This window comes from Dichomitus squalens (genome assembly GCF_000275845.1).
Source record: "Dichomitus squalens LYAD-421 SS1 unplaced genomic scaffold DICSQscaffold_5, whole genome shotgun sequence".
Lineage (NCBI taxonomy): Eukaryota > Fungi > Basidiomycota > Agaricomycetes > Polyporales > Polyporaceae > Dichomitus > Dichomitus squalens.
In genome coordinates, this window is record NW_006766887.1 from 1,579,879 (window position 1) to 1,593,068 (window position 13,190).

Sequence of the window (13,190 nt, forward strand, 5' to 3'; positions counted from 1 at the left end):
GGAATTCGTATGCCATCGCACCGGGAGGCATGCGGCTAGGATGGGGTCCGCGTGAACATGTCCTTCTCCGCCGACTGTGTGCATGGTATGAACATCTACTGAGGTACATGAGCATAAATATCATCAACACGGAGAGCCCGAGGGCAGAGACTCAGCGCGGGGTTGCCGAACAGAGTGCTCTTCTGCATGTGCAGTGCGACACCCCTCCCGGACTGCTTTTCATGTACTTGAGTACTACACCCTCACAAAGGACTTAATCCATAGTTCTGTAATAGAAACAGGCCAGATGCTGAGCAGCAGCCGTCGCAAGCTATGGAACAACACGAATCAGACAGGCAAGTCACGAAGACCAGTTTTCAAGAACTGTTGAGCTGGCTGTTTTGACTTCGCACTCACGGAATGGCCGGGTTTGGTAGCATTCACCATCCCTACACGCACGGCTTGGCTTTGGAGACTAACGTTACAGCTTGTTTTTGGCTTCCGTTGCACCAGGGACAGATGTTGCCACAGCGCTCTTCGCACGTTTCCACAACGCATACATTGATCTGATCTCTCCTATTCTTCATCGACCTGAAGCACTTTCGTGTGACCCTGCTTGGACTCCTGTCGGTCTTGCAGCTTGAATGTACATACATATCGAGTTTAGACGAACACACAGTGTACGCTGTGCGCAATGTCGCGCGGTAGGTACCCCGCGTTCGGGTCCCTGGTCCCGCATAACGAACAGCCGCAGCCATCACGCTGTTTCAAATTGATTTCTAGCGACATTGCGATGCACTGCTTCTCTCGCATCTGCACCGCTCCTTTCTGTAGCATCCGCACCCTTCCCCCCGGCGATCTTGCTCTTCCGCCCTCTCGCGATGCGCCAGATGCAACTCAGAGTCAGCTGTCAGAGACTGACCCCTCTGCGGCGGCGTCAGCGAGCCCGTGGATGCGGCTGACAGATGTGGCTCTCACTCAGATGCGCATCACTACCATTGGCGGGAGGCATCCTGAGGCATCCTGATCACGCTGCGGGTGCGTGAGGCGATACATCAGAGCGAAGGCGACAATCCGCCGTCAGGATGCCTCGGTGGGAGCGTACATACAAAGGGCATCGCCATTTTGAGCAGCGATCTCTCCCTTCCAAGCTTCCCGTCTGCTACTACCGCCAGCACTCCCGACACTGCGCTCGTTTCGCCTTTCGCATTTTCGTCTTCCGGGTGTGCCGCTTCTTACCTTTTGAACAACTTCTCTAGCAAGTGAGAGCCGTACAGGTACGTCGATCTCACGCATATTGTCCGAGCAGTCAAGTTGAACAGGCATTTACCATTCCCTGTCGGCTCGGCTTCACAAACGCGCCAATACAGCTTCCCTCAGCCAAACCTTATCCCCCGGACCCTCACACGCAATGCGCGGATTCAACGCTGTTTTCAACCCCGCGCTCGCCGGGCATGGAATCCTCAACGCCGCCCTTGCGACGACCAGCGCGCCCGTGATTCCAGGTGTTGTGCCTACCGCGCCGGGCCCAAACGACGTGTTCAAGGAGGGCGCTCAGTGCACCTTCTCGTGGACCCCCGACCCATCTGGCCAATGGAAACAGCTGACGGTACAGCTTATGTCCGGAGATAACTTCAACATGGTCCCTGTCACCAGTGAGTACTCGCACGCTCTCATCTCGTGTTGAATAAAAGTACCGTGAGCCGAGCGCTGATTTTTTTGTCGCGCGCAGCCGTCGCGACCATCGATGGGACGGACACGACGAAGACGACGTACTCTTACGCCTGCCCTGACGTGAGTCCATCTCCCTTGCTCTTCGCGCGCGCCTCTCCACGCACGAGTCTGATCATTGCTGCTCCGCGCGTCCCGCCGAACGCAGGTCCAACCCAACTCCGCCATCTACTTCTATCAGTTCTCGACGCCCGCCGCGCCGAAGAACCTCACCTGGACGACGCGCTTCACGATCGCGGCCGCCGACGGCTCGACGACCCCTCCCGCGAACGACACCCAGCCAGGCGGACAAAAAATACCGTGGGGCGTCGGCGCTCTCGTCGACCAGTCCAAGGTCGTTCCGCCCCCGGACTACCTAGGGGGAGGGGCGGGTGCGACGGGCAGTGGCACTGCGGCGCCCTCAGCGACGTCGTCGACGTCTGTGTCTACCACTTCAGCATCCAGCTCGAGCTCGGACTCAAGCGCTTCCTCGGCGAGTACTGCTCCGGCCACGACGTCGAGCGCGGGGCCCGGCTCTGGTGCGAGTTCGACCGATACTAGTGGTGTGGAAACCACCGTCACTGTGAGCTTGAGCACGGCTGGGTCGTCGCCGAGCACTACGAGCGGGTCCAATCAGAGCAGCTCGGGCGGGACGAACAACGGCGCGCTCGGCGGGAAGGCGAATGTCGCGTTCGGTACAATCGCGATGGGCCTCACCGCTGCCGTCTTCGCACTCCTGTCATAAGCTGGGGTGCGGTGGATCGGAGCGTGCCCTCATTTTGCGTCATTGTAGGGTTTTTGCTTGTCGTGGCCATACGGACATTCGATTTCTGTAAAACTTTATTCATGTTGCATAATGGTTCAGCCTGACTTTGTGTGATCGCAGCTACTATGCCCCGCATCTCAACCAGCTCCGAGGTACGACCAACCAAGTGGATATGACCCTTACAATGTAACTGCAAGGAAACCTATAACACGGTCAGGGTTCATGGCCAAATCCTTTCGATAAGTACTCGTGCATACCTCTTCAATCCTCCGGATTATCTCATCTCTGACACGGTTCGCGAAGAGCCGCATATCTGTGTATGCTCTTCCTTGACAGATCGGGCATTGAATGACCTCCTTGAGTGCCTCGTCGTACAAGCCCGGTTCTTCGAGGGCCTCCTGACATGGCTGGTCTTGCAGCAGCGACGCGATGCGCTGGTACTGTGCCGTGAACCAGGAACTGAGGATGTACTCGTCATCGGAGTCGCTGAAGCGATACTTCATGGCTTCTCGATTCCCCGCGCAAACACATTTGGGCGTGATCCACTTGAACACCCATCCATCGTCGGCCAACCATGTCAGATTCGCCATCATGTCAGCTAGCGTGGCCACGCAATCCATGCGGTACTTGAAAAGACGGTAGTACGCCCCGCCGCTGATATCCTCGAGCTCGGCGACATAGGCTTTCGCGGCGGATGGGGGAAGTGTGAAGAAACCACGCGCGGCGGCTCGCATGACGTCCGCTAGACGGTAGCCGGTGCCAATCGCGTACACACGCAGTGGCTCAGCTTTCGCCAAGTCGTTGATGAGGATAGCGCTGATCATCGAAACGACTCCATCCATTTGGTATACATGCGCAGCAGCAAGCACCGGTTCCAGCACCGTCAACGACTGAGGCGAGTCGTAATGCGGAGGAGGATAGATCCACCGGAGGAGGGCTGTCAACGTGGTATCGGTCTCGGATACATGTATGACGTCCACCGACGGTTCGGTAGGGCAACCACGAACTGGTGTATCTCCTTCAGGCCGCTCTTCATGGTGTGCAAGCTTGAGCATGTCCTCGAAAACGGGCGATGCTTCTGCGAGGATGCATTTCCAGATATGGGAGTCGACGTAGTTAACATGCGCGCAGGATGATGTCTGCAGATGTCTTGTTGAAGGGAGGGTCCGCTGTACGAGGAGGAGATGCAGATGTAGATTCGAACGTTGCAGTCGACGCTGGCTCGTGCGCTGAAGGGATCCCGAGGCTTCCAACCACTTCAGGTCGATAGCACATCAGCATCCTAGCTGTTGTGGAGCACCTTTGATTGCATCACTTACTTTCCGCCGGTTTGAAATGTCTCTGCAGGCTGACGATACGAGACTGCACCGCGACAGATCGATGTCGATCACATCGGACCAAGACGCTATACGAAACGCACGTGTATTATACTCTTTACTCACGCGACTTCTATTAGGCAGAAGTAAATAGACGCAGAGCTTTCTCGAACGGGGACGTCGGCGAGCTAGAGTACGTGATTGGTGGTTGTTGCGTGAGTAACGAGGAGCAGAGGCCGTTCAAGCTTTCAGCCCTTTTTTCGAGTTGAAAGCATCCATTAGACATCATGGGAGGCCTCCAAAACGTGATCGCTGTCCTATTCGTATGTGATGGAAATGAAACAACACTTTCACAACTATACAGAGCTTTTCATGTCATGAAACCGGACTAACAACAGGGCAAGGCATACCAGCAATGGCACCGCGGCGTATCTCATGTGCCAACCGCCTACGATAGGATAGAGGACTCGGAATTTATGAAGAACAGAAGAAGCTTGTAGTGATCTACGGAACAAGTTCACTGTGAGCAGGAGGGCAAGGAAAGTCAGACGGCAGGCTCACCTGGGAAACCTTTCCGTCCACGTACTCTCTGAGCGACTTCATGAAAATCCGCATATGGTCATGCACATTCTCGCGACATCTATCACAGCGTGTAGCCTCCCTCAGTGCTTGATCGCACAGTGCGGGATCTTCGAGGGCCTCGCTGCTTGGCTTATCCTGAAGGGCGGCAGCACAGCGCTCATAATGAGCGATGAACCACCACTTGAGATGGCGCCCAACTTCCCCGCCGTCAGGGCCGCGTAAAGGGCGTAGAGTTTGGTTGTCGTGTCCAAACCCACAATTGACTAAGGTCGTGAATGCCCATGCGCTATCTGGGAACCAAGACGGTACCCTGGTAGCCTCAGCGAGAACGCTCGTGCATTGTCTGCGATAGGCCAGGAGCTGATGATATGACTGTTGGAATCCTGGCGTTGTTGGAATCCTGGCGTCAAGATGGCGAGCTCGCGGAACGAGCGCCACAGGTCCCGCCCCCCGACGGATACCCGCGCCCTTATCTACCCCTATTTAGCTACGTATATAAGCCTTATTGTATCTACTGTGTACGGCACGCGTTTGCACCGGCCAAACGCGAATCCCATTTGTGCCCGCTTGCCCTCGAACTTCTTCAATGACCTCGCGTCAATGTACTGAAGCTCGTCCACGTAAGATTCTGCGGCGGGATTTGCAGGAAGCGCGAGAAATCGGCGTGCAGCGGCCTCCTGGGCGCTGGGTATGTTGTACATTGTTGCGATGCAGAAGACGCGGAGGGCCTCATCTTTCACGAAGTGGCGGACCAGCACGTCCTTGAGGAGATCCATCACAGCGTCCATTTGGTACTTATGTGCGGCGGAGAGGACGGCCTTGAGGTCGTCGAGTGAGGTGAACGCATAGGTGGGTGGAGGGTAAATGGTTAGAAGAAGGCTCCGAAGGGTGGTACTTGTAAGTTCGGGTAGGTCAAGAATAGGCTCGAGTTCCAATGAACTAGAGCTGAGGGAAGGCTTGCGATCTCCTCCATCACTGTCCGCGTCCAATTGGGAGGGCTGGATGGGTCGTCTGCCAAGCGCGAACATGTCGGCAAAGACAGGAGACGCCTCCCGCAGGATGGACGTCCAGACACGAAATTTTACATTGTCTGAAGTGCGAAGGATTAGGTCTGCTGAGGGATTGTTGAACGGATGCGCTGCTTCAGCGGGAGAAGGGACACCGGAGGGGTTGGAGGACGATACGGCCTCTTTCTGAGCCACTATAACTCCATCAGCCATGAAAAGCATCGAGCGTGTCAAGCGGCGCTATACTCACTGACTGAAGTCTTTGCAGCAACCACTATGTATCTAGTTATGGCTGGAAGAGAGAGCGAGACGGTAAGCAGCAGATTGAGGATGGATGGAGTAACGCTTTGAAAAGAACTTTCGGGAGTCGGACGTCGCCCAACCTATCGCAGCACACATGACGTCTAGCGTGATTAAGAAGCACAGGCGTCGCCGCAAGGGCGCACTGCTGTCTAGCTATTCTTCAGCATCTGGCCTCTGGCGGGAGCAAGCCCTGGATATCCATTGAGCTTACGCACGGATTAAAAGCCGATCATGAACGACACGAACAGGGCGCCCAGCCTTACTCAAGCGCTAAACAAAGTCCTGTGCGCTTGGCCGCACGTGCGTCAGACGGCGACTGTACATGATGTGGGGCCCCTTACAACTTACAACTGTAGTTTGTGGCCGCAGCCCTCTTACTAGTGCCTTTCAAATCCCCTTTAAAATTTTAGGGGCGAAATTTCACTTGTCTCTGCCGCTGTGTTGCAAATTGTTGCAAAATGGCTTGGAAGCGGCGTTTCTCGACGTCATCTCATCGGAACCCCCTTCGTCTGTGCGCATTGACAACTTGGAGACAAAAGAGACACAAAACTACTCGACGACGGCGAGCATGTACAATTCAAAGAACACTTTACTGGTACAAGAGCAAGATGAGCCGCCCCTTCTCGAGGCTGCACCAAACAGACAAGTCTAGATATACGGTAATGCTAGAAGCATGGCGTGAAGCTATATCTGATGAACTGGCAACAACTGCATCATTCATGGCCGAACATGCTGGTAATGATCTATCTCGCATTACTCCGCGGTCAGCATGCGCAACATCCGTCATCAATACGATTGACTCACCTGAGACACCGTCTCCTCAACGTGGTCTTCCAGCAACTTCATGAACTGCCTCATGTGCTCAAACGCCATCCCACGGCATGTGCCGCAATTGAATGCGTCCTTCAAGGTCTGGTCGCACAGCGCGGGGTCCTTCAGACCGTCACTTGATGGCTTGTCTTGCAGAACAACGGTCATACGCTGGATGTGTGCGAAGAACCAGCGTTTGAGGTTATGTTGGACCGTGGTCCCGTCTGGACCGCGCAACGCGTACGTGGTCTTCTCGGAGGCACAGCTGCAGGACTTGTTGTTCGTGAAAAACAAGAGGTCGTCCGGAAACCAGGAGAGATCTTTGAGGGTCTCGGCGAGAGCAGCGGTGCACTGCCAACGGCAGGAAAGCAGACGGTGATATGCCCTTCCGTCGATATCCCGTAGTTCGTCCACGTCATAGTCCTTGGCGTGTTCAGAGGTGGAAAAAGCGAGGAAATGGAGTGCTGCGGTTCTCTGAGCAAGGGGTATGTCATATAGCGTCGCGATGCAATACACGCGTAAGGGCTCGGCCTTCGCGAAGTCTCGGACGAGGACTTCTGCGAGACAATCGAGAATCGCCCCCATCTGATATTTGCGGGCTGCAGCAAGGACAGGCCCCAGTTCGTCGAGCGAAGCGAACTGGAGGTTCGACGGAGGATACAAGGTCAAGAGTAGGCGTCGGAGGACGGTGCTAGTCTCCGAAACGTGTACGAAGGGGATATCTGTAGCCGAGTCCTGTCCGCGTCCGTGATTGTCCTCGGCGTCGCGATAGGTAGTGTCTTTCTCCTGTGAGGAAACAGGTTGTGCACCAGGGACAAACATGGCGGCGAACACAGGGGACACCTCCTCGAGAATGAACTTCCAGACATGGAATTTGACATTGTCTGAAGTGCGGAGGATGAGGTCTGCAGAAGGTTTGTTGAAGGGAGGCCCTGCCTCCGTAACCGTGTCCGTGGAGGCGATACTAGTATTAGCTTCGGTTTCTGAGTTCGTGATTTCGGTGTTGGCCACTGTTCAACGTGCAAAGAAGTATCGGAATGGTGGACTATCAAGATAATACGCAATGCTACTCACTTTCGTTCGATTCAGGGGTGTGTGGATGGAGTGAAGAGAGTGCTTGGCCGCTCAGGATGCGCATATATCAGGACGAAGCACTTACCGCAGCGTTGCCGTAGCACATACTTGCTGCTAGCGGCCGCAAACGTCGAATCGAAGTCATAGTACTAAGAACGGAGTATTCGCTGGCTCATCGGCACGCCTCGTAATCAGAATTATTATTCAATGTATTTAGTCGAGCAACGCCTACCGTCTGAACACGTCCGACATAGGCCCAGAATCAGGAGCAAGCTGACTGGGGGAGGTTGCACAGGTTCCAACTTCCGCGTAAGTGGGTCAATCGTGTCACGTGTTGATACGCGCCGAGGACAACGTTCAGTTCCGAGCGACGGCGCGAGTCTCCTTCCGACACCGCATGTCTACTCAGTTGCAGTAAGGCAGCCGTGAGGGTCCACTGCACTACTGTCCGCAGTGCTCAGCTTGACCAGTGCCACCGCACGCAAGGTGGACGTGCCTTCGGCAAACCTTTCGAGTACTCAATGACCACTGCCACCCATTTTCAAATCATCTGCTCCCTACAAATAGACGGCTTTTGATCAGCATAAAGTCGAGAGACTGTCCGCCCTACTACCTTGATGTCTCAAGAATCGCAACGGCAAGCATCACAATATCAATACCTGACGTCTCGCAGACAATGTGGCATCTGCTCGACCTTGTAGTAGTACTACTCTCAATCCTCGTAAGTCGACCCTCAGCCTAATCCATCATAACGCCGCTTACACCAGTACCATTTCCGCATAGCAATCCTTCTCACCACTCCTTGGGAGGACCCAAGGCCGCTTTCACATCCTTGAGCTACCACCTCTCCGCATGGACAGTAACACTGACCGCTCAGAAGTTACTTCCGATTCGACACGAGATGACTCAGACGAGGTCGACAGATCGACAACATCGACAACCTCGGAGCAAAGCAGGGAGGGCCAGCTTCAATCTCCGCTCCTAGAAGGAGAACAACAATCTGTTCCCCCGACACACAGCCTCCAGGCTGACGCCACTACCTCTCATATCCAAAAGGATGACCATCATATAGTCAACGATCATGCTCCCCAAGCGTTGTTGGATGGAGATCGCTCTGTTCCTCTCACCTCTCTATCGCCTAAAATCTCCCAGTCTGACGGCAAAGTTGACACCGCCGCCCGATCGACCGTTCGTTCTGACGATGCACAGATAGGCGAGTCTGCAATCGATCAGCTACTCAAGCGAGACGAAGAGTTGTGGTATGAGGACGGCAATCTCGTCCTCATCGCGAACAATGTCGAGTTCCGCCTCTTCAAGGGCCCACTCGTAGCACAATCGCTTGTCTTCAAAGACATGCTATCGCTTCCTCAGCCGCCGTCCCTCGATAATCATTCGCGTGAGCACGTCTCCGGACCTTCCTACGCCACCGTACACCTTCACGGCGACTCGCTCCCTGACCTACGCCATTTCCTCCGAATGTTTGTCGGACATTCAATTCCGTACGTCGATGCTGTCATACAACATGAATCTCTGTCGTTTCGTGGTACGGTCTGAGAATATAGACTGATATTCTTGTCCTACAGCTTCGGCGGTCTCTCTGACCCCACTTACCACCAGCTATCCTCCGTCATTCGCCTCGCGCACAAATACCAATGCGAGAAGCTCCTGGGAAGCTGTGTCGACTATCTGAAGCGCTTCTACCACGACAACTTCGAAGGCTGGCGGGACAGCACCACATGCATCACACCACCGAACTTGGAGCGCATCCACGCCATCGGCGTCGTCAACCTCGCCCGCCTTCTCGGCCAGGACAAGATGCTCCCAGGGGCGCTCATGGCCTGCTGTCTGCTCGAGACCGGAATTGTGGACGGGTTCGAGCGCGAGGACGGCACACGCGAGACGCTGTCGAACGAGGATCTCGCGCGGTGCATGGTGGGGCGCGCGAAGCTGCTGGAAGCCAACGTCCAGGCGACGCTCAGGATCCTGCACCCGGAAGTCCACGAGGACTGTATGCGCCGCGACACGTGTGGGGAAGTGCTGCTGAAGCTGCTGAAGACGCTCGAGGAGGGGACCGTGCTGTACTCTTTCCGGTGGGACTGGACGTGGACGGCATACGTCGAGTGGGCGGACACGAGGCGCGAGCTGTGCCCACGATGTTTCGAGATGTTGGGCAAGGAAGGGAGGCAGAAGGATCAGCATTCCGAGATCTTCAATAGGCTTCCGGCGATGATGGGGATCGACGTTGCGCATTGGGGCAAGACACCGGAAGAGATTGAGGCGTTGACGCAGGTGCAGACTGAGGTGGACAACGTTAATGCCTGACCATACCGGCGAGTGTGTTCGCTGCTACTGACCTCCGTCAGGCTGATCGACGAGATCAACAGTCTACTTCGACTCCCTAAGACAACAGTCTGTGTAAGTCTACCCGATGTCTACACTTCGTTATCAGGTTTTCTGAACTCAAGTATGCAGTCCCGGCGCGTATTTCAGAGCTTTGCTTGTGGTAGCTCTCCGGAGTTGACTCAACGCCTATTCCTCATACCCGTGTCTGAAAAGCTTCTGCTCAAGATGAAGGGATCCATCCTTCTCGGGCTTGCGCACTTATGTCTGCCTCTATTGAAGCAGTTCTAGCAGCGCGGCGGTGTACAACATGGGTGATTGCCCAGACACAGACACGTTCTGGCAGTTTGCTTGCTGGTATCAACTATATACAGGGCTGTATCTTCAATCAAACCTCACGGCTCCAGGATCGCTACACAGCGACTGTGTGCGATGTTCTCACAACAGTTCACATGACGCCGCCATGGGTGCCCGGAAGTTATCTGACCACCGTCTTGATAGCCTCGACCTAGAGCTCTCGTTATGGGCCATGTTCAAGCATGGGGAGTTAGGACAATCGACTGCGTCTTCGCGGTCAGTGACCACTTACAGATTTGGAGCCAAAGACATGTATATGGCGATCTAAGCTTGATATCGGGAAATCCTAGGCGAGGGAACTGGTTGTAGATGTTTTGGTTCCCAGCAGCAGAGGAGACAAAGGGACTGACAATTGTCGCTCGTTATGTGGGGTCTAGCTCCTGTCCTGTCGTTTTGGGTAGGTGGCCAAACAAGGCACGCACGGAGCGGGCCCGAACGCTCTATGTTTTTGCAGTGGACTGGCAAGTTCTTTTAGCGTTACACTCTCCATCCTCAATCTGCTGGTGACCATCTAGCTCGCTCTTCCAATCCCAATTACATATATAGTAGTTGTTCCAGAGACTTCTAGTGAGTATAGCGCCATCCACGCTCGATGCTCTCATGGCTGATGGTTTTACAGTGGCTCAGAAAGAGGCCGTCTCGTTCTCCAACCCCGAGGAAGATAGATCCGGTGTCCCCTCTCCCGCTGATGCAGAGCCTCCGTTCAACAATCCCTCAGCAGACCTTATCCTTCGTACTTCAGATAATGTAAAATTCCGTGTCTGGAAGTCCATCCTGCGGGAGGCGTCTCCTGTCTTTGCCGACATGTTCGCGCTTGGCAGACGACCCATCCAGCCTTCCCAATTCGACGTGGACAGTGATGGAGGAGGCGATCACAAGCCTTCCCTCAGCTCTAGTTCATTGGAACTCGAGCCTATTCTTGACCTACCCGAACTTACAAGTACCACCCTTCGGTGCCTGCTTCTAACCATCTACCCTCCACCCACCTATGCGTTCACCTCACTCGACGACCTCAAGGCCGTCCTCTCCGCCGCACATAAGTACCAAATGGACGCCGTGATGGATTCTCTCGAGGACGTGCTTGTACGCGACTTCGTCAGAAAAGAAACCCTCCGCGTCTTCTGCATTGCAACTCTGTACAATAGACCCAGCGTCCGGGAGGCCGCTGCACGCCGATTCCTCGCGCTTCCTCCGGTTTCTGCCGCAGAAGCCTACGTGGACGAGCTCCAGGACATCGACGCGAGGTCATATCATCAGCTACTCGCCTGTCGTAGACAGTGCGCAAGCGTTCTCGCTGAGGCTACTAGGACCCTGTCTTGGTTCCAAGATGGCGCATGGGTATTCACGAGCTTAGTCGCCTGCGGATGCGGACGCGACGAGATTTCACGCCCGCTACGCGGCCCTGACGGAGGGGAAGTCGGACGCCATATCAAGAGGTGGTTCATCGCTCATTATGAGCGCTGTGCCTCCGCGCTCCAAGACAAGCCGTGTGGCGAGGCCCTCGAAGATCCCGCGCTGTGCGATCAAGCACTGAGGGAGGCTACGCGCTGTGATAAATGCCGTGAGAATGTGCATGACCATATGCGGATTTTCATGAAGTCGCTCAGAGAGTACGTGGACGGGAAGGTTTCCCAGGTGAGCCTGATGTGGGGTTCCCCCTTTGGCCCTGTGTTGACGGAGAACTCGTCGTGCAGATCACTACAGGCATTTATTGTCATTCCTAATCTCGGGGTCTCCCATTTGGTGCCATTGCTAGCTGATTCCACCTTGTTCTTTGTTGTGACCTGGATTTCAGGTTTGGAGCGCTGTGGAGGTGTTGTGTTACTAGTTGGCACGATGCACGATTAAGATGGATCACACTGTAGATCATTTCTGTGCAAAGTTCTGAAGACTTTTATGCGTAGAGTCTGCAATACGAATAATTACTGGTATACTGTTAGTCTTAGACTAATGACGGCTCATTCATGGACTTGCTCACGCCCGAGATAGTTAGGCGGAGGTGTGAGTACAGAGCACACTGCACATGGAATTCAGATTGATGTTGTAAACCGATGGCGCCGAGGCCCTCCATAAATCGGTCCCGGTACATATTGACATTTCCGTCTACTGAGACACATGCATATGGTCGCAGCGGAAGGCCAGTAGGGCTATAGTTCATAATAGCAAGGTGAGAACATCGAGACCGTTGAGTCCAGCGAGTCTGGCGGACTCCGCCGGACTCCGGGGATCACATGATCTGGCCAAGCAAGGCACTGCTGATTGCCACTAGATCCCCTTGGCGCCTATTGCGAATTTCTTGTGCCAGCGCAAAGGTCGGCTTCACGGTGCGTGTACTAGGTCTCAACTGAAGCTATCCTCCGAATGCAAGTCGAGAGCATAGAACTGAGCGAGAGAAATCTCAATAATATAGGAGAATACACCCCAGAATGCGAAGACGTTGTAATACTTGTATACACAGAAGCTGCACCCCGGCTTTCCAGTACTTATAGTCACGTCATATCGTTTACGGAAAATATGAGACTTGTGCGCTCCTCATGGCATGAACCCTGCCACTGGCGGATGTAAGTCGGCTCGAAGAAACGGCTTCCGTCATCCTCAATTGGTAGTAGGTTATTGTACATTATATATGTTTAGTGCAATCCGCGAGCCCTCATCCAGTCTACATCACAAAACAATATGCAAGCCCAATTCAGTTGTTACTTGAGACTGTGTTTCCGACACAATTTGACATACTCCTTCATATGTACCTCCCTCTGACTCTAAGTACACTAGCTGGCCTTGCTTTACTGCGTAAACCTGCTCAGCTGCCTTGGAGACAAAGGACTGGTCATGGGACACAACGTGCGCTGTGCCGTTGTGTTTCTTCAATGCCTCCATTCTCGAAAGTGCCTCTGTCGACAGGTACTCGAGGTAGTTTGTCAGCTCATCTAAAACAAGGAGGTGGGG

The 13,190-nt window shown here is 54.3% G+C and overlaps 5 protein-coding genes across 5 annotated transcripts; 3 read left to right on the plus strand and 2 right to left on the minus strand.

The window, feature by feature from the left end:
- The first annotated feature begins 813 nt into the window (after nt 1-813).
- On the plus strand, nt 814-2,600 carry DICSQDRAFT_160179 (uncharacterized protein). Its single transcript, XM_007363203.1, has 4 exons — nt 814-1,256; nt 1,350-1,634; nt 1,712-1,773; nt 1,859-2,600. Exons 2-4 carry the CDS (start codon nt 1,391-1,393, stop codon nt 2,432-2,434), a joined length of 882 nt encoding a protein of 293 aa, XP_007363265.1. The 5' UTR covers nt 814-1,256; nt 1,350-1,390; the 3' UTR covers nt 2,435-2,600.
- A 34-nt stretch (nt 2,601-2,634) lies between these two features.
- On the minus strand, nt 2,635-5,573 carry DICSQDRAFT_167610 (uncharacterized protein; the record flags this gene model as incomplete). The annotated part of the gene is made up of 2 exons (XM_007363204.1): nt 2,635-3,594; nt 4,869-5,573. The coding sequence occupies 2 exons, from the start codon at nt 5,571-5,573 to the stop codon at nt 2,635-2,637; spliced, it is 1,665 nt and encodes a 554-aa protein (XP_007363266.1).
- A 697-nt stretch (nt 5,574-6,270) lies between these two features.
- On the minus strand, nt 6,271-7,611 carry DICSQDRAFT_178865 (uncharacterized protein; the record flags this gene model as incomplete). The annotated part of the gene is made up of 3 exons (XM_007363205.1): nt 6,271-6,406; nt 6,468-7,483; nt 7,548-7,611. 3 exons carry the CDS (start codon nt 7,609-7,611, stop codon nt 6,377-6,379), a joined length of 1,110 nt encoding a protein of 369 aa, XP_007363267.1. The 3' UTR covers nt 6,271-6,376.
- A 788-nt stretch (nt 7,612-8,399) lies between these two features.
- On the plus strand, nt 8,400-9,869 carry DICSQDRAFT_53854 (uncharacterized protein; the record flags this gene model as incomplete). The annotated part of the gene is made up of 2 exons (XM_007363206.1): nt 8,400-9,025; nt 9,110-9,869. The coding sequence occupies 2 exons, from the start codon at nt 8,400-8,402 to the stop codon at nt 9,867-9,869; spliced, it is 1,386 nt and encodes a 461-aa protein (XP_007363268.1).
- A 975-nt stretch (nt 9,870-10,844) lies between these two features.
- DICSQDRAFT_178867 (uncharacterized protein) lies at nt 10,845-12,164 on the plus strand (the record flags this gene model as incomplete). Its single annotated transcript, XM_007363207.1, has 2 exons — nt 10,845-11,879; nt 11,939-12,164. The coding sequence occupies 2 exons, from the start codon at nt 10,845-10,847 to the stop codon at nt 11,966-11,968; spliced, it is 1,065 nt and encodes a 354-aa protein (XP_007363269.1). The 3' UTR covers nt 11,969-12,164.
- Between the last annotated feature and the right edge of the window lie 1,026 nt (nt 12,165-13,190).